The sequence below is a fragment of the Stylophora pistillata genome, chromosome 1 (assembly GCF_964205215.1).
Source record: "Stylophora pistillata chromosome 1, jaStyPist1.2, whole genome shotgun sequence".
NCBI classification, from domain to species: domain Eukaryota; kingdom Metazoa; phylum Cnidaria; class Anthozoa; order Scleractinia; family Pocilloporidae; genus Stylophora; species Stylophora pistillata.
In genome coordinates this window covers 33,070,715-33,089,240 of record NC_142519.1, presented here as the reverse complement: position 1 = coordinate 33,089,240, position 18,526 = coordinate 33,070,715, and the positions used below count along the sequence as shown (strand labels likewise).

At 40.6% G+C, this 18,526-nt stretch overlaps 2 protein-coding genes across 3 annotated transcripts in view; one reads left to right on the top strand and one right to left on the bottom strand.

Annotated features, from left to right (window-relative positions):
* LOC111323733 (NFX1-type zinc finger-containing protein 1) overlaps positions 1-18,526 on the top strand; it is a 30,850-nt gene that overhangs the window by 2,332 nt on the left and 9,992 nt on the right. For both annotated transcript variants that reach the window (XM_088752489.1, XM_088752494.1), the window contains exons 2-15: positions 2,355-4,003; positions 4,276-4,763; positions 5,087-5,242; positions 5,613-5,734; positions 6,442-6,497; positions 7,248-7,405; positions 7,682-7,894; positions 8,280-8,553; positions 9,599-10,243; positions 10,491-10,840; positions 11,233-11,437; positions 12,308-12,708; positions 13,388-14,279; positions 15,028-16,095. In XM_088752489.1, the coding sequence (XP_088608615.1) occupies positions 2,392-4,003; positions 4,276-4,763; positions 5,087-5,242; positions 5,613-5,734; positions 6,442-6,497; positions 7,248-7,405; positions 7,682-7,894; positions 8,280-8,553; positions 9,599-10,243; positions 10,491-10,840; positions 11,233-11,437; positions 12,308-12,708; positions 13,388-14,279; positions 15,028-16,095 (6,640 nt within the window). In that variant the 5' untranslated portion in view covers positions 2,355-2,391. The remainder of the gene's footprint in view (positions 1-2,354; positions 4,004-4,275; positions 4,764-5,086; positions 5,243-5,612; positions 5,735-6,441; positions 6,498-7,247; positions 7,406-7,681; positions 7,895-8,279; positions 8,554-9,598; positions 10,244-10,490; positions 10,841-11,232; positions 11,438-12,307; positions 12,709-13,387; positions 14,280-15,027; positions 16,096-18,526) is intronic.
* Positions 17,525-18,295, bottom strand: LOC148742167 (uncharacterized). The gene has a single exon (XM_088735107.1). The coding sequence runs from the start codon at positions 18,293-18,295 to the stop codon at positions 17,525-17,527; it is 771 nt and encodes a 256-aa protein (XP_088591233.1).

Genomic DNA, 18,526 nt, shown 5'->3' with positions numbered 1-18,526 from the left:
GTATTGAGTACTTGCATCAAGAGATACATCAGCCCACCTACACTATATCACCAAACCCCAACCTTTAGTCGATCAGGTCTGTGAGAATTGAGCCAGGAATCAGGTTTGAGGTGATATAAACTAATTTGAATGAAATAATTCAGTAGCCAGCCAGTATTCACCGTTTCAATGTTACACGAAGAATTTCATTCGAAGAGACGGTTTTTGTGTCACAATGAGAAGATATAGCAAAAAATTTCACTTTGAACTTTGAGTTCGGGACTTTGAAAAAATAGAACATGTCAAAGAAGTAGAGTAAAATGAACAATGTTGTTTCAATGAATATTGCATTTTTTGTCACGGATAAAGTAATTTAAAACGCATTGTTTGTGACAAAGAATAATTCAAGAAAACCCCCTTCTGTTCATCCAATAACACCATCCATTGTCATTAAAATTCTTCTGAGTATCAGTCCTGATAAACCTGAATCAGTACACGCTTATTGAGGATAGCAGCTCCTGAAATAGCTCCCTCTGTTTCCCAGCTTATAAATTTTTCCAGTGAGAATAAGTTCTGCCCAAGTGAGGGAAGGAAGCGAAAGTAGGTCCTTTGTTTAGAGGGTGACAAAGCAGATAATCTTTCCAATTTTCACCCACCATCACTCCTCCCGGTACTTTCAAAAGCGATTGAACGTTAGATCCACGACTGTTCTATGCCTTTCTGTCTGAGAACAACCTTATCCATCATTGTCAGTCTGGATTTAGAAAACGGCATAGCATTGCAACTGTTTTGGCGAAGACCGTTGATCAGTTGTTGACTAATCTCGATAAAGGTCGAATTATTGCTCTGACAATGATTGATTTTCGAAAGGCCTTCGACATGGTAGATCTGAAAAATCCTACATATGAAGCTCGGAGCTTATGGAATGGCTAATAACCCGTTATCGTGGTTCCAATTCTATTAAATGAATAGGCAACAAGTCGTCTCTTTTGATGGCAGTGACTCTGAACCTGTGCCAAATACCAAATTGCTAGGTTTAGAGTTTTATATTGAGCTGTATTTCTGCCCTCATGTTTAAAACGTTTTTAAAAAACTTTCTATGTTTTATTGATCATGATTGGACTTGTATTGAATTATGTAGCTGTTGTTTGGAATAATTGCGGACATGAACTTCTAGGTATTACAGAAACGTGCAGCCTGACTTATTATGGATGCTGGTTCTAGGCCCTCTTATGTTAGATAATTAAATTATTTAAATGTGAAGGTGTAGTCTGATCGTCCGGGTGAGTGTAGTCCTGAGAAGGACTGTTGTCGGTGGCAGTGACTGACGTTTCGACAACCTGCGCGGAAGTCATCATCAGAGTCAAGTGAGTGATTGTTGTCAGTAGAATGTTCTTATTCCAGTTGGAATAACTGGAATAAGAACATTCTACTGACAACAATCACTCACTTGACTCTGATGATGACTTCCGCACAGGTTGTCGAAACGTCAGTCACTGCCACCGACAACAGTCATTCTCAGGACTACACTCACCCGGACGATCAGACTACACCTTCACATGTTACCCCCGGGTTCAAACCATTTACTGCATTAAATTATTTAAGTTGGCTACCTATTTAGAAGGGGGCTAAAATTTACAAATTTCTAATTGCATTTAATAGAATACTTGGAGAATCGCCTGCGTATATTACCAACCTTTTGACACGTAATAGTGATCTTCACTCTCGTATCACTCGGTGTGCAAACTATAACTTAGTATGCCCATAGTTTAAACGTAAACTAAATGGCATTAAAACTTTAGGTGTTACCAAATGTCAATTATGGAACAATTTACTTATCACTTTCAGACAAAAGACATCAGTACAAAGTGTGAAAAGGCCTTAAGGCAATTTTTCTCGGGAGCTAACAGAGTTTCAGTGAATAATTTTACAGCTTAATAGGTTCCTTTTCATAGTTTCCTGACTCTGTCATTAAATCCTGAGAACTACCTGTATTTAAGATTTTATCAAAGGTTTTTTTTTAATTTTTGAACTGTTCTTCGATTTTTAGGGTATTATTTTTACTTATTGATATCTTTCTTTATTAGCATTATCATATGTATTGTAAGAGGACAACAAGTTTCTAAGCCTATTGGTTTTTAAGGGCTACTTAAGTGCTTACTTACTGATTTACACTCATTTAGTGTGCCGGGTTTTTTCATCCACTGTATCGAAGAGACATCAAGGTTTTTTTCAAACATGTACTAACCCTGTTCCCCTGCATATCGAGCAGATAGCTAAGACGCATGGTGGACCCAGAGCAGCTCCAAAAAGGCCAAAAGAATGAAAATAATCCTAGACAATCTGGTCATCGTAATTTTTTTATTTTTTTCCAGAAACTATATACGAAGTCCTGAACTCTATTGCTCACGTATGAGCTCTCTTCAAAATGCCCAGAGTGGTAAAACCACAAATGGACAGACCGAGAAGACAGACCACGGTAAAAAAGCTACTATTCAGAGCCAGAGATTTAGTCGCAAAAGAAAACAGATCAAAGACACAAGTAAAGGTGGGTCCGCTGTAACTGGCAAAGGTTTGACGGAGACGCAAAAGGAACCTATTTCGAAATATGAACAAGATGATGCGAAAGAGGGCAGAGGAGTACAAGGCAGGTCAGGGGCTCAAAAGAGCCCAGAGGTCTCGAACAGTGGTCAGCAGGATACGACAGAAGAAGGAGGAGCACAAGACACGAAACGCACAACGCCAAAGAGACGACGTCCAAGAACAAGACGCAAAAAAGTCAAAAGCGAAGAAAACAGCGGCGATATACCCGGGGTACAAAATAGGCTGCCGGGTAGAGCGACAGAAGGAGACACTAAGAACCATGGTGGGATTCAAGATCGAGAACAAAGGCACTCAACAGATATAGCTGGTACTGTTGACAGTCTTTCACAGTCCGCTACCGAGGGGCAGCAGAGCAATAGGGAAAAAGAAGGAACAAAGAACCAAGATAGTGTTAGAAAGAACAAACAACGAAGCCAGAAAGTCAAAGGAAGAACAAACACGGCTGATTCCCCAGGGGGCAAAGATGTTATGATGGCCCAAAGTAGTACGCAAGCTGATACGATGATAGGAAATAGCCGAAAGGAAGAAGAAGTTGTAAAACAAGAGAGGACTTCTCATCAGCGGAATAGACGTACAGTGTCGAAAAGTGCCACTGGGGAAAGGTCGAGTGAAACTAACAGTAGAAATCAAGTTCAGAAAAAACCTCAAAGCCTGGATGAACCAAAACAAACTATTGGAAGTGAAACAAGCCAAACTGTCGGGAAAGAAAGTGAAGAAAAACAACAAGGAGTTCCTAAAGAAAATAAACAAACAAGCGAAAGACAAAGTGCAGTTCTCAATGGTAACAACAACAAGGCACATAGCGAGAAAAACAGGTCGGAGAATAAGCCGACAGAAATTCCTTCGAGCAGCGAAAAAAAAGCAAAACAAGCGATTAACAGATTGGAATCTCAAAGAAAGCCTCCGTCAGTCAAAGCTATGACAGATTTCCTTACCAAAACTCCACAAGAAATTGTTAATTGGTTAATCCGAGATCATTTACCCTTGTTTAAAAAGCGACTAAAAATCAAAGATGAAGCGATTTCTCTCCTATTGAAACTTCTTGCAAAAGCTTGTGACTGCAAGTCCTCCAGTAATCTTGCACAGCTTTTCGAAATTTTATCAACATCCTGGCTGCTCAACCGAAGGGTTCTTGCCGTTCTGAACCAGTTTACTTGGAATAAATCAAAGACTTCCCAAGCTGAGCGTTTTGGTCTGGAAACAATCAAGGAAATTGCTAAGTTGCAGACAGAAATCCTTAGAAAATACCCTACGAAAAAGTACCCAGTGCTGGAGAAGCTACATGGGCTTGTAAGTGCTAGCAAGTTACAAGATCAAGGCGTGATTTCTGCTGTGCAAGAGCAACGGAAGCTGTTGAATAAGGAGAAAGTTGCACAACGCAAAAAAGAGGCAGTACAAAACAGAAAAAGTGCTAAAGCTGGTAATCTTCTCTTTTTTTCCTTATATTTAGAAATTGGTTGTTCTCACTCCCCTAGGCCATTCTTGTGTCCTTTTATAACATAAGAAGTTGAAAGCCTGTTCAGACACGGACAAAATGTGGAACTAACTACAATTTATCCCTGCACCTTGGAATCGCTTATGGTTGTGAATCTTTCTGTTAAGTGCTTTAACTGGTAGATAAATAACCGGCTTCACCACTTCTTATCTTACATATAGTAACCACTATGTCTCGGTCTTACTTTCAATTTACAGATATTACCGATGACAACTTGAAGCCGCCTGAGAATTTTCGCGTGCTGAGTGTCATTCCAACCCGTGAGGACATCATTTCAAACCAAGGCCAAGACGAAAAGCTGTTCCTCAGGAAAAACAAAGTTCAAGGGCGCTACAAAGACGAGGAACACTATTTAGACGTTCAATTTCGGCTTCTACGTGAAGACTTCTTAAGGCCTCTTCGCAAAGGGATCCAACACTTGATGGGCAAAGACGTCCCTGATGATACCGATGACGATAATGTCGGAGATGTCAGAGTGTACAAAGATGTGACGATACTATCGCCTGTGTGTACTTCAAACGGAGTCGCATTCAAGATTAGGTTTGATGTCACAGGTTTCAGTCGAGTGCGATGGGAGAACAGTAAGAGACTGATATTTGGATCATTGTTGTGTCTATCGAAGGACGACTTTAAGAGCTTCGTTTTTGCTACTGTTGCAAATAGAGAACTGAGCGAAGTAAGAAAGGTGAGGGTATTACTTACTAAAACAATAATCTAATAAGTAATGACTGCTTCTCATCATTTTGTTTTTAATGGACTCTAGCTATTTCTTTTCCCATAATTCAATATAATTTGACAAGGAAATATATAGATGGACCATTTAATTTTCCCTTACCTTTAAACACTCCTCTGCTGTTCAAAGCGAGGACACCGCACAGTGCACTTACCTCTTGGATTCAGTCATTATCGATCAGTGTACTTTATCCAAGCTAGTATTGAAATTGTTATCCTGTCTTTGAGAATACACTTGTTTTATTCTTCTGAATTTTTTTTTATCGCAAAACTCAGGGTGAAATAGAGGTGCAGTTTGTCTTATCTGGTGGTGAAGCTGGAATACACACGGGAGATTTATGCCAAATGGTTGAGTCCATAGCTTTCTTTGAGGCATATCGTCCGGTGCTTGAAGGATTGAAGACGATACCTCCCGGAGAATTTCCTTTTCAGGTAATAATCAGTGTTTCATACTGAGAATGATTGCTAACTAAAGACTGAACTTGAGCAGTTACCAGTGCTTGCAGTATGTATGTCTCCTTCAGTCCAGTTAGTAAAACTTTTGTTTGGTGCGTTCATGGCGTCCTCTAAAGCAATACCCTTGGAATGATTTACCATGGCGTGAAGCCAAACTCAATTATGAGATCAAATGGAATCACAACTGGATAGACAGAAGGATGTACTGATCTTGAAGTAAAAGAAAGATCTCTTTTCCTCTAAGCGCTTGTTAGAGCAGTTCCTTTGATTTATTCGAGCTAGTCTTTTATTTCTGCTGCCAAACCAGTGAGGAATGTGTATTGATATATTGTTGACATTCTTTTAGAGATATATTGTGAAGTGTAAGACAGATGTACAATCACCAGCTTACCTTAGGAAACCCGGTGGCCAGCATGTAAAGTTTGATTTTTCTCCCCTTATTTCAAACGAAGAATCACCTGATTACAAGTAAGTGAAAATTAGGCCTGTCTGTATAAGCAATGTTAATTTGTATGCTGACTAACTGACCACTTAAAACCAAATAAGTGCCCCTCTCGTGTACCTTCCATATAATGTTTGCTAAGTTCATGTGTGATGTTTCGAAAGATGTCTCATACCAGGTAAGGAAGTAGTGCAAATTTCCATTGGTTCACAAAATTAAAAAATAAAACAAGGGGAGAAAATTAGTAAATTTCCTTTAAGAATAAGAATAATGTAACACAGGCACGGTATCTGTCGTTTAGAGTCTGCTTGATTTCCGAACAACTTATATTTCTCTAAAAAACCCGAGGGAAAAATCTTAATGGGGAACACAAAATAGATCTTTACATAGTTTTGTTCACTTTTTGTGCTAAACGCTCTGCAGTAACTCCTTTGAATCAGGAAGCTTCTCGTTAAAAGAAGAACCCCTGGTTGACTTATTGTAGCATCATAATGGGTGGTAGCTTTGACGGTTATTAGGTAAATTGTTTTCCTATTTTGACGGTTGAAAGTTGTCCATTCCGATGGTTGACGGTTAAATTTCCGCTGTTTGACGGCTGACAGTTAACCCTATTGAGATCTTCTTACAAACATGACCAATGGAGTATTAATGAAATGTGAAGGTAATAGGGTCATGAAAAATCTCTGAAGAAGTGTTCACAAGCCGTCATGAGATAATTTGCATTCATTTTCAGGTGGAGTCCTGCTTGTGTACCAAAGAACAAGAATCCTGGTGGTCTTGAAGTCTCAGGTAAGGGAGAAAAAAGTTACTAAAAAATCTTGTTTCTATGCTCTCCCTTTGTTCAACGTTTTGAGGAGTTTTAGCAGCGTTTCTACCAGGGAGACACTTGAAAAGATAATGTAAACGGTGATTTCAAACATTATTTTGGGATGACCTGATACCTAGCAGCATCAATGGATGTTTTCAATTTAACGATTTTGTTCACACTATCTACATATCCAAATGCAGTGACCTAAAGTGGATTTAACGGACACTATAACTGAAACAAGAGCGAACATCATAAAATTGCTTTGGAGCGTACACCAGGGTTCTGGTGCTCATAGACAGGAAATATTTTCTCGTTTGATCATGGAATTAGGAAAGGAGGTTATATCTGACTTGGAAGCAGTAATTTTAAGTGTGTGTGTGCACGATTAGAATCACTTTGGTATCATTTACTAATTTCTCGTCTCTTTTTGTACATCAAAACTAGCCCCACAGATCGAATAAAATCCCTCTCTCTATCAACAATATCATGTATGTTACGGCTATCTGACAAAGCTTGTGTAATCTGGATAAAGGTAAACGCAAACTGTCAATCGCGAGTAGGTTGACTACCACAGACTTTCTCAATCCAAGGTATATGGGTAATTGTTACAGTAACATGCATTAATGTAAGTGTTGTCAAACGTTGGCACAGGCCAGCAGAAGGCCCTTTGCTGATTATAAGCCCTGTATTGGGTTCTTTTTTGGAATTACTACCTCTTTGTTATCATACAGGATTAATGATCTCAGTGTTGGACCCAGCCTCCTGGCCGACGGCAGAGGATTTGAAGCTGGACGATTCTCAGTTTAACGCCTTACAGCTGGCGCTGACTAAAGAGTTTGCGGTAATTCAGGGACCGCCAGGCACCGGAAAAACCTTCATCGGATTGATGGTATTTTCTTCTTTTTTCTAGGAGATTTTGTCTTAAGATCGTAGGTAAAATGAAGCAGTTAGCTTTTACTCAATCTTGGTTCTCCCTCTCTCTGCTATGAAGCATATCAATCTTTTCATAGACCTTTCCTGCTATGCGTATCTGTCAGGGTTAAATGCTTCTATTGAATCTAACCAGGAGAAAACACCACGTCCACTTGATACCCCATGGGTACAACGCTTTTAAAAGTACTCGCGAAAGTGCTTCAGGTTGCTTAGGATGTTGAATGTTTTGCAGATAACAAAGATTCTTTTGCACAACATAAGCGCTTGGCTTGGAAGGGAAGGAGGACCTATCCTTGTCGTCTGCTACACTAACCACGCTCTGGATCAGTTTCTGGAAGGAATCCACGAATTTCATCCGGAGGGAATTATCCGCGTTGGAGGAAGAAGTAACAGCGAGACCATTCAGCAATACAGTCTGGCAAAAATAAAACAAACAAGGAGCGAGGTAATTATAAATCGTAGGTATTACATCCTAAGTAAACAAAAACTCCAATGGAGAATTTATGGACAGAAAAAAAAAATTCACGAGTTAAGTTTTCCGGCAAAGGTAGAAGGGAGGCCTTGAAGGGTTTACAACATACAACATGCTGCTGCTGTAAGTGATGAACTCTCAGACCACACACAATTATATATTTGAAAGAAACAGTTTCTTAAAATTCATACACAAAGTTCACGGTAAGGACCTGAAGCTACATAAAGGCACTACTTTTGAAACTGAAATTACTAATACTGCTTTCAAAACTAACATCAATAATTCTGTAAGTATATGGCATACTGAAAATTCAAATTGTTTGTGAAAGAATTGTTATAGTTGTCCATGAATTATCTAGGAACGTCTGACACCTGCCATAATCAGAAAGGCTTATGGTTGCATTAAAGGAGAAATGAAAAGTCTGTCAGCCATGATTGAAGATCACGAAGGAATATTGGAAGACTTATCGAGGACTTTGCTCCATGAAAATGAGCTTGTTGATTACGGCATGGCAAAGAAGCATTACGATTCCTTGACGAGGGGATCGCGAAATGCAGGGGCAAAGAAAAAAGAATCAGTCATCCCACAATGGCTTGGGCTTCCCGTAGAGCCAGCGGACCCGTATCAAGGGGGTAAGATATATTCTTAACATGGTAGGAGACAACAATGGGTCGCTAATGGAAATTATATGGCACGGTATGCGTATCTCAATGACAATGAAAACTGGGTAATTTGGTAATATCAACCAAGTTGAAATCGTAAACTGGCCACCGTATAGAGTTAAAAGGCTGACGTTTCGAGCGTTAGCCCTTCGTCCTTCGCTCTGACGAAAGGCTAACGATCGAAACGTCAGTATTTTAACTCTTTACGGTGGCCAATTTACGATTTCAGCTTAGTTGATATTACCAAATTATTTTGTTACCCCCACTGACGCAGCACCACAGTTTCTTTAGAAACTTACCCCCTTTATTCAATGAAAACTAGTCTTATCAGCCGTTTTATTATTTCATTCGTACTGCAAACAAATCGTGTGAGCAAGAACGAGGGCGTAGCGTTGAGGTCGAGTTAAAGACTCAGACGGTAATGCTAAACCTCATGGCGTTCGTCATTTTTCTTCCGGCCTTTCTTTCGGTCACGCTATCATCGAAAGCTAAGAGATTTAGAAGTTGTGTAAATTGACTGAAACGAAAAGTCGTTGAAATTGTAGTTCGTTTTGGTTTGTTTCTTTGAACAGAGGAACAAGATATGCTTATTTTTCCGCAGTGCATTACTAGTATTTTTTCGCATGTGGGTGACTTTATTAACAGTAACATTTCTTGGAAACATCCTGTATTCTTTGATGACCTAAGCAGTATACAGGACACGTATCATATTTTGTTACTTCTCAAACATATTCTCGGGCTACCAAATCGGGCAAGTTTTCGTCACTTCCAAAGGCAATCAGCCACAGTCACATTCATTTTATACTTAATTCAACTTATGGAATCGTATTATTTAAAAAGCTGAAATCGTTTCATTCACTCGGTAATGGCGCTTGCCACAAATTTCAACTTGACTTTGATTTGTCTAACGCGAAGTGTGATTGGTTGGTACATTCTAGGCTCCCTCTCTTGCGTCAGTACTATTCAATTGGAACAGAATGAATAACAACCTTTGAATTCTTTGCATCTGTTTCAGGTTTCTCTCAACCTCTAGCAATGTTTCCCTTTAATGCAGAGTGTGGAGGTCTGGAGTATTTCTCTCAAGAAGAAATAGCTTATATATCACCACGTGTCAGATACGCCCCAGGTGTTGATGGGAATCCAGGAGGCTCTCTAGAACTAACTGGATTTGCTGACTCGTTTATCGAGATTCCAAATTGGTGGGGAGGGTTTACAGACGCTGGGAGTTCCATAACGTTGCTAACATTTATCTACCCTTTTGGAATTGTCGGACCAATTCTTAGCTATGATGTTCACGGTTATGGTGTTCAACTTTGGCATGAAGGCTTTGAGGGAGGAATGGGTATATTGACAGCTTACTTCATTCGAAGAGATCTTCAGCCCATCGCGCCCCTAAGAGCAGCAGTTCTGCACATAAACGAGTGGAACTTCATCGGTGCCTCTTACGATCATGACTCTGGACTTGCCCGCCTGTGGCACAATGGAAATGAAGTAATGGCAGTGTTTATTGGGGAGAATTGTTACTTAGCGACTCAGTTCCCCATAAGGATCGGTGCTTTCCTGGGGTATCACTTCGCTGGGAGAATTTCTCATTTACACATATACGCAGAGTCACTGACAGCCGAGAACGTTCGAGCAGTCGGAGGTATTTCTTCACAAGGTAAGTTCAATTGGTTTAAATCTCTCTGAAGGGAAATTATAGCTTTAGCATGAATAAAATTAAACAAGAGACTCTCCGTGCTCCTTCCTAAGCCAATTCAATAGATTCCAAGCACTTTTTCCATAAAAAAAAATAAATAGGCAAAAAGTGTGTTACATTCAAATGCAACACATGGTACCTGCCATGTTGGATTACATCTATTGAATTTTCTTTACTAGTGATGCAACTCATTTTTTATAACTTACAGAAACATGCAGGTTTAGCGAAGAGGGCGATAAAGAAGTAGGTGGAAACAACAAAGAAGGAGAAGGAGAATTTGTCAACAGAGGGAGGTCAGCTAATTTTCAATTTGACGCTGATGTCTTGCAAAATCAAAGGATACTAGAAACGGATGAAGTCACCAGATTTGACCGCGAGTCTCCCTCATCTCATTTGAACACAAATGACACGTACGATTTTCCAGTGTGTGCAAATGAGGGTGCGTCCAGTGGCAACTGGCAATTTCAGAATTCCAAACGAATTAAACAAAAGATCAAACGAATTATTCAGAGAGAGCTTCAGCGAGAAGACATGATGAGTAAAGAAGAAGCCTCCGAGGTATTTCGTAGGCATGTTTGTATTTCATTTTTTCCCATTGAATAAAAGGGAAAGGATCCAGCGTGTATATTTTTTGAGAAGGCTGAGTGAAAGCTGACAGGAAACTAGCCATTCGCTCAGATGTAAAAAAAACTAATAGGATGCAGTGAAAAATGTATACATCGATCTTCTACGTGTCATCTGATTCCTTCCTGAGGTAATGATGCTAACTGTTTTCGTCAAGATAAAATACGCCGAGAATGATGATCCATTGAATGAAATTATGAGGCTCGACAAATAATTATGTGATGAGCACGCATAGATCATAAGGAATCGTAAAGAAACCAGCAGTGCCCGTTGTTGATCCAATCCTCATCATTTACAGATCCTTGATGTTGATTGTTGCGTTTTAGGTAGAGGATGTGTGGAATTTGTCTGACAAAAACCGCTGGCGACTGTATCGTAGATGGATGTTCGATGCACGTGAGACTTGCTCCGAGCATATTTCTGATTTCCGACAATTGTACGACGATCAGGTACTTCGGTTAAAAGAAGTAAGGAAACAAGAGGAATGCGAGATCCTTAAAAAAGCGGATGTCATTGGAATGACCACTACAGGTGAGCGGCGATTTATCGAAAAACCGACATTATTGAGCAATCGTATACTAGAGTTTTCCTGCATTTTGATTTGTAAGAGCCAGCCACTAAAAGTACTTTGTTTGACTAAGTTCAGTGGCAAGATGGCCGTAGGATTCCGAACTTAGACGGTTGAAGGCTGACGGGGAAGATGATGTCACCTAGAATGAGTTAGCTAAGACTTCTGTTAATTTCCTAGCCAACGAACATTTGCTATTTTCCTGACTAGAGAAGTTCGATTTAAATAGGATAATTTTGCAAATACTGCCAGCTCTTTGGTAACTATTGTGTCACGGAAAAGGGTGTCTTTTACTTTTCAAATCCCAGATCCAGGTTCCAGGTTGAATCACTTGTCGTAAGATAGTCGTGTTCTTAAGAACAGGTTTACTCGGAATGTTTTATCCCCATCCTTTTTGTACTGTGTAACTATTAGTGCTTCCCAATAAACATAATATGTCTCTTCACATCTGAATTTGAGTTATAACTGAACAACATATCAACTTTGCGAAAAACACTGCTCGCGAAAAACTGGTTTAGATGTTTCTGAGAACATTGAATCCCGGTCTTGACTGTTTGTCTGTGATTATTAAAGAGGTTTACAAAGGCCATTCGGGGGCAGTTAATTATTGGTGACATTATCGGTAGATGGTAGGGTGTCATCAGTGATACTATGGCTGTACACAACATAACCTTCTTATTTCTTCCTAGCCAAAATATTTTGATAATTAAAAGGAAAGAGAACTATTGCAATTACTACCAAAAAAATAGAAAATGACGCAATAGGTTTTTAACTGACTCATTGATTATTTAGAAATTTAACCGGTGCGTATGTCCTTGATTGTTTGTATTAAGGTGCTGCCAGGTATCACAGTTTGTTACAAGACATTCAACCGACGATTACTATCGTGGAAGAAGCAGCTGAAGTGCTCGAGGGACACATTGTAACCTCTCTAACCAAAGGATGTAAGCATTTGATTCTGATTGGTGATCATCAGCAGCTCCGACCCAGTCCTACAGTCTACGATCTCCAAATCAATTACAATTTAGACGTATCTTTGTTCGAGAGAATGGTAAAGAACGGAATGATATTCTCAAGGCTGAGTTTACAGCACCGAATGAGACCAGAAATCGCCAAGATGGTGGATCGCATTTACGTAGAACCAAAACTGGGGAATCACGAGTCTGTCTTTACATTTAAAAAAATAAAGGGTGTGGAAAGAAATTTGTTCTTTGTGGATCACTCTGAGAAAGAGGTATTAGACAGCGTCTCTTTGTATGTCGTAAATTAGAAGAATCTTCCGTATATGTTTTGTCCGAATAAGAATGCGTTGTTAAGGTATCATTTGACTTAAGAAAAAAAGTTTGAAAGAGCGATACAATTTAAAATGCGGTTACAATTACAATTACAATTTATCACTTATAGAGCGCTATTTACAATGACAGATCAACAGCGCTTTACAATCAATCCTAACCCGCCCATCCCACCCCAGGGGAGGACATCCATCACACAGTAATCTCGTGCGTGGGAAATTAACGTCTCCTACCCCTAACCCTGTAGGAGACGGGACCTCCATTTATTCATCCCTATCCGAGAAGACCAGAATATCTAACCATTTCTTGATGTTATAGAAAGGTAGCATATTCTTCTCAATTATTTTAAGACCTTGAGTGTTGGTCCGGCCGGGGCTCGAACCCTCGACCTCCCGCACAACAGTCCAGCGCTCTATCCATTGAGCTAACCGGTTCATGTCGCGTGTGCATATTTGTTTGCGTGATACTTTGCAGTATCTTAACTTTCCATTTATGCTGGTTTCAATGTCTATTATACTCGGTCCTCTGTACATCAGACCTCTCTGTTGAATTGTATATGCAATTTTTTGTCCTTTTGGATCATACCGATTGACCAAATGAATTTTTGTATTTCTTACGCAGAATTTCATTCGTGAAGGAAAAAGCAAATCCAATGTCCACGAGGCAAAGTTTTTGACAGCACTATGCCGTTACTTCATTCAACAAGGTTATCAGCCATCACAGATAACTATTCTCACAGCTTATAGTGGACAGCTCGTTGAATTCAGAAAAGAGATGATAGACGACAAAGCGTTTTTTGAAGGAGTTCGAGTTACAGCAGTGGATAATTTCCAAGGGGAAGAAAATGACATCATTCTTCTCTCGCTCGTCCGCAGTGAAAGGATTGGCTTTCTCAAAATTGCAAACCGTGTTTGTGTCGCTTTATCGCGAGCTCGAGAAGGCTTCTACATCATTGGAAATGCGACTCTTTTAGCAGAAGAAGACCCTAATCTTTGGGCAAAAATCGTCGCAGATATGCGGGAAGATGGCAATCTAGGAAGTGAATTGAAACTGGTTTGTCAGAACCATCCCCAGAATGTAATTCACGCGTCTTGTGCGGAGGATTTTGAAGACTCTCCCGAAGGAGGTTGCAAAGAAATGTGTATGATGACGCTGGATTGTGGACACGTTTGCGAGAGAGTGTGTCACCCAATAGATCTTGAGCACGTGGAGAAATTCGCTTGCGGGAAGCCTTGTACCAGAACCATCTGTGACCTTCAGCACATCTGCCCAAAGACATGCGCCGAAGAGTGTGGTGCTTGCATGGAGAGAGTTGTGAAGATCATCCCGAAATGTAATCACAAACAGCCGGTCCCTTGCTCCATAGATGCTTCTACCTTTAAGTGCCGGGAGAAGGTGTCAAAAGAAACCTCTCCCTGTGGCCATATCAACGAGGTGGAGTGTTTTATGGCGCCTACTGACATCATCTGCAAGGAGCCTTGTGGTAAATTAGAGTGTGGACATCCATGTCCCGGTAAGCTGATAGGTCTGAGCTTTTCCTTGACATAATAGTTAGGAACTATCTTGTAGAAATATCGGGAAGCAAATCTCTTTAAAAGTTGCCGTCCGGAAATTAAAAGCAGAGTATCACTGCCTCCTTCGTCGCATGCCAGAACGGTAAGGTCTGCAGACGGGAAGCAACGGTTATGATATCACTACGTATGATGCACGATCCTTCGCAGTAGATAGCGCTATTTATGAAATAGCGAAAATCAGACCTGAAAAAAATCAGGCCTGTACGGGATTCGAACCACTGACCTCTGCGATACTAGTGCAGCGCTCTACCAATTGAGCTAACAAGCCAACTGGGAGCAGGCCGTTAAGTTAATTCGTAATAAACCTGTGATGATAAATCAGATACAATAAATATATGAAGCTCATATATTTTGAACTGCGGTATTAAATACGGTATTAAATACTGCGGTATTAAATACTTAACGGCCATGCTCCCAGTTGGCTTGTTAGCTCAATTGGTAGAGCGCTGCACTAGTATCGCAGAGGTTAGTGGTTCGAATCCCGTACAGGCCTGATATTTTCAGGTCTGATTTTCGCTATTTCATAAATAGCGCTATCTACTGCGAAGGATCGTGCATCATAAAAATTTAATACCGCGGTTCAAAATATATGAACTTCATATATTCATTGTAAATGATATCACTGTTAATGCTTGTAATCCTTTAATCTTTTATCTTAATATTGCCCAATTAATGCTGTTCGTTTAGGCTACTGTGATCGATGTCAGGGAGGCCGTCTCCATTTGCCGTGCCGGTCTACATGCAGTCGAACACTGTTCTGTGGCCACACTTGTGTGGAGAAATGTGTAAAGTCCTGTCCGCCTTGCCCATCACAATGCCGTAATCATTGCGATCACCAAATCTGCGGACGGAGTTGTGGTGATCCTTGTCGGCGATGCCTTGAGGAGTGCTTATGGCAGTGTCCACATTATAAATGTACCAAACCTTGCGGAGAGATTTGCGATCGACCGAGATGTGACAAGCCATGCTCCAGGCTGTTACCCTGTGATCATATGTGTGTTGGTGTTTGCGGTGACATTTGCCCTGACTTATGCCGAGTTTGTGATGCGATTGAGTTCAGTGAGAGTGCGCCTGGAGCAATGTTCATTGAACTGGTTGACTGTGGTCATGTGATTGAAGTTGGGCAACTGGACAAATGGATGGACGGAAGAAATGAAGCCGATGCACAGGCTGGAAATGATGATGCTAAAGTCAGATATAAAGTTTGCCCAGAATGCAGCACTCCAATTCTGTACAGTCGCAGGTACGGAAAAATCGTTAAGGAAATTCATGCTGAGTTTGAAGCTATAAAGCGTCGAGTTCTTCTCGCTGATGTAACAAGCATTGACCAGATACAGAGGATTCGGCGAGAGGCTCAAGAGGTCAAAGAAGTTCCGGGGGAATTGCTTGAAGATATCGCCAAATGTGGCACCAGTGGTCGTACTACTTGTGAAGAAGTCAACACTTGTGAAAATCAAGTGGCCTTTCTGAAATTTCTTGGAAGGTTAATCACGAGGCACAACATCACCAAAGAATCCAGCCGTGAGCTATTCGACAAAATAAATCTCCTGAAAGCACGGATACTGATGAGACGGGATTGCTTCAGTGAACAGGAACTCGAGGAATTTCAGAATGAGCTGTTAAGAACACATCTTATGGTGTCTTTCAACGGTTTGACGACTGCTCTTGAAAGTAAATCAGTCAGCAGTCTCTGTTCTAATGATGTCAAAACTGTAGAATCTATAAGAAGTGCTTTGGAATCCGGAGAAGTAGTTGGTACGTATACGTTATATGTTTTAAAATAATTGAAATGAACCTCTATTCTGTATTTTATCATGCATCTGCCATCTGCTCCGTCTAACATATTTCGTTGTTCGGGTATGGAGTATCATAGGGACCTTTAGCACTGACGATGAGAACGTGGACGACGACGTATATGACCGATTGAGGCCTGAGACGGGACCGTCGTCCACGGCGGGAAACATAAACACTTTCGCACACCTGTTACGTGGACGAATCCTTTACTGCAGCTTTCTGTGGCAGTCAATAGGAAAATGTCTTTTAAAGAATTTCGTGACTTGCTTATTCTTCTTTACGGCGATAAAATTGTTTCAGATGAAGAGTTTTCACTGCTCTACTATACCTTCAAAACAAAAAATCCCGAATTTCCTCATGGAAACTACGAGCGATTCGACCTGGATTCTATGAACTCCGCCGAATGCAAAGCAGAGTTTCGTGTCGAAAAGCAAGACCTACCTCGCCTGGTTGCAGCACCGGTGTGGAGATGTGAACAGAGAAGTATTTGTGACGACATAGAAGGCCTATGTATTCTTCTCAAAGGAGTTGCCTTCCCATGCCGGTGTCACAGCGGATTTGGACCCCTGGTCCATATCCGCTAGCGGATTTGGAACCCCTTCGTAGATTTGGACCCCCCACTAAACATTCCTTATTCGTAACTTATTCCAACTGCAAGCTTTTAGGCGATGTCCGTTATAATTTCAACACAAGATTACGTACTATAATTGACGAAGAAAAGCGCACATATCGTTTCATTTCCGGCACATTTATTTAAGTCAGTAGAATAGCCTACGCATGAATTAAATGACAACAAACTATTGGATTCGAACTGTTGAAACTCATAACAAATCCTTTCTTATTCTGATGCGAAGCAACATTATTACGAAAATGTCTGGTCGCAATACAATCCGGAAGAACAAGAATAAAACTAGTACTACTCTTACTTTACTTCGTAAAGTACGTCATAATAGTGAAAACTATTTCGTCGCAGTAGAATGCTGAACAAGAATTAAACTAGCAATACTCTTACTACTCTTAATTTATAATGGTAATTGAACTGAGTGGAGTGCAATTTGGGCTGAAATCATACGCGTGATTTGAAATCACAAGTATGATTTCAGGCCAAAATTGCACGACACGAGGTTCAATTACCACTTTATTACATCCATTTTGAAATCGCCCAAATACAGAACTTGGTCAATTCAAATATTTTATTGATGCAGTACTGAGCCGGTTTTTAAATAAAAAGCGGAAACGGAAACGCATTTACATCTTATTTTGTATGAAAAACATAGACTTTGACGTCATGCGTCAAAAACTCAGTCAAGCGTATCAAAAGAAAGACAAGTTTCATTCAAGAAATTGGAGAAGTCCTCAATAACTCAGTAAAATAGTGAAGCGTTAAAGTTCAATCCTCGTCGTCTGACTCAATGATGTAAGCCCTTCGTTTCTTCTGTGGTTGGGGTGGAGAATTCTGGCTGTCTCTGGAGAAGAAATTGAAGGTGCAGCCTGTGTAATTCTGCGATAGAACGGGAGCAGCACAACTGAAGGTTTCCATGCGGCACTGCGGAGACTGCAATGGAAAACGTGGTTGAAATCCTGAAAATTCAGCTGGCTGAAAACCAGGAGTGGAACCCATGGCCTGATACATTTGGCCTTTTTGTTGGACGTGATAAATAGCAACCAGAGGTGTTCGTTTATGTTGGACTGCAATCTCTTGATTTGAGGCTTGATTTGCAGTGTTTTGGCGGGTGACTTCGTTTGCTTGATTTTCGTTTAACACGTCTTTATATCCACTGATAATGTGAGACAGTTCTTTCCTGTGATTCTCGTCTATTTCATCGTAGTCGTCTAACGAAGATTCACGTGAATGGCCTGTTATTTCACAGATGATATTGCGCGGTTGACCTGATTTCTTCAGTTTTGATACCAATGTTTTCCTCATGCTGTGGTTCGTCAGCTTCTTATTCGTCCTGAGACAGGAGGCCATAGAGTTCATTAAATTGCCGATGGTGTTTTGTCCCATTCGAACTTTGGTATACCAAACATCTGCTGATTTAGGACGATTTATGATGCTTAGATAGAGTGGCCCTGTGTTCTTCATTCCTTCGGGTCGCTTGGAAAACCAAAGCTTGAATAGCCGCACTGGATCGCTTTTTCTGCCATCGGTGCTGAACATTGCTTGTGTTGTTCTTGCCTGATGGTGAGACCACCGCTCCGTGTTTTAGTGGGACCTTCTCTGAACTCAACAACTTCAGTTCCATCTTCTCGCTGTCTTATAATTACGTCTTCCACGTACGCGTCGTAGTGTTCTTGGCGACCACGAAATCCTGGTTGTTCCGTCAAATTTTTAGAGTTGACATTGGTCAAGACTTTTCCATTAAAATCACCCAACTGACCTTTTTCCCAC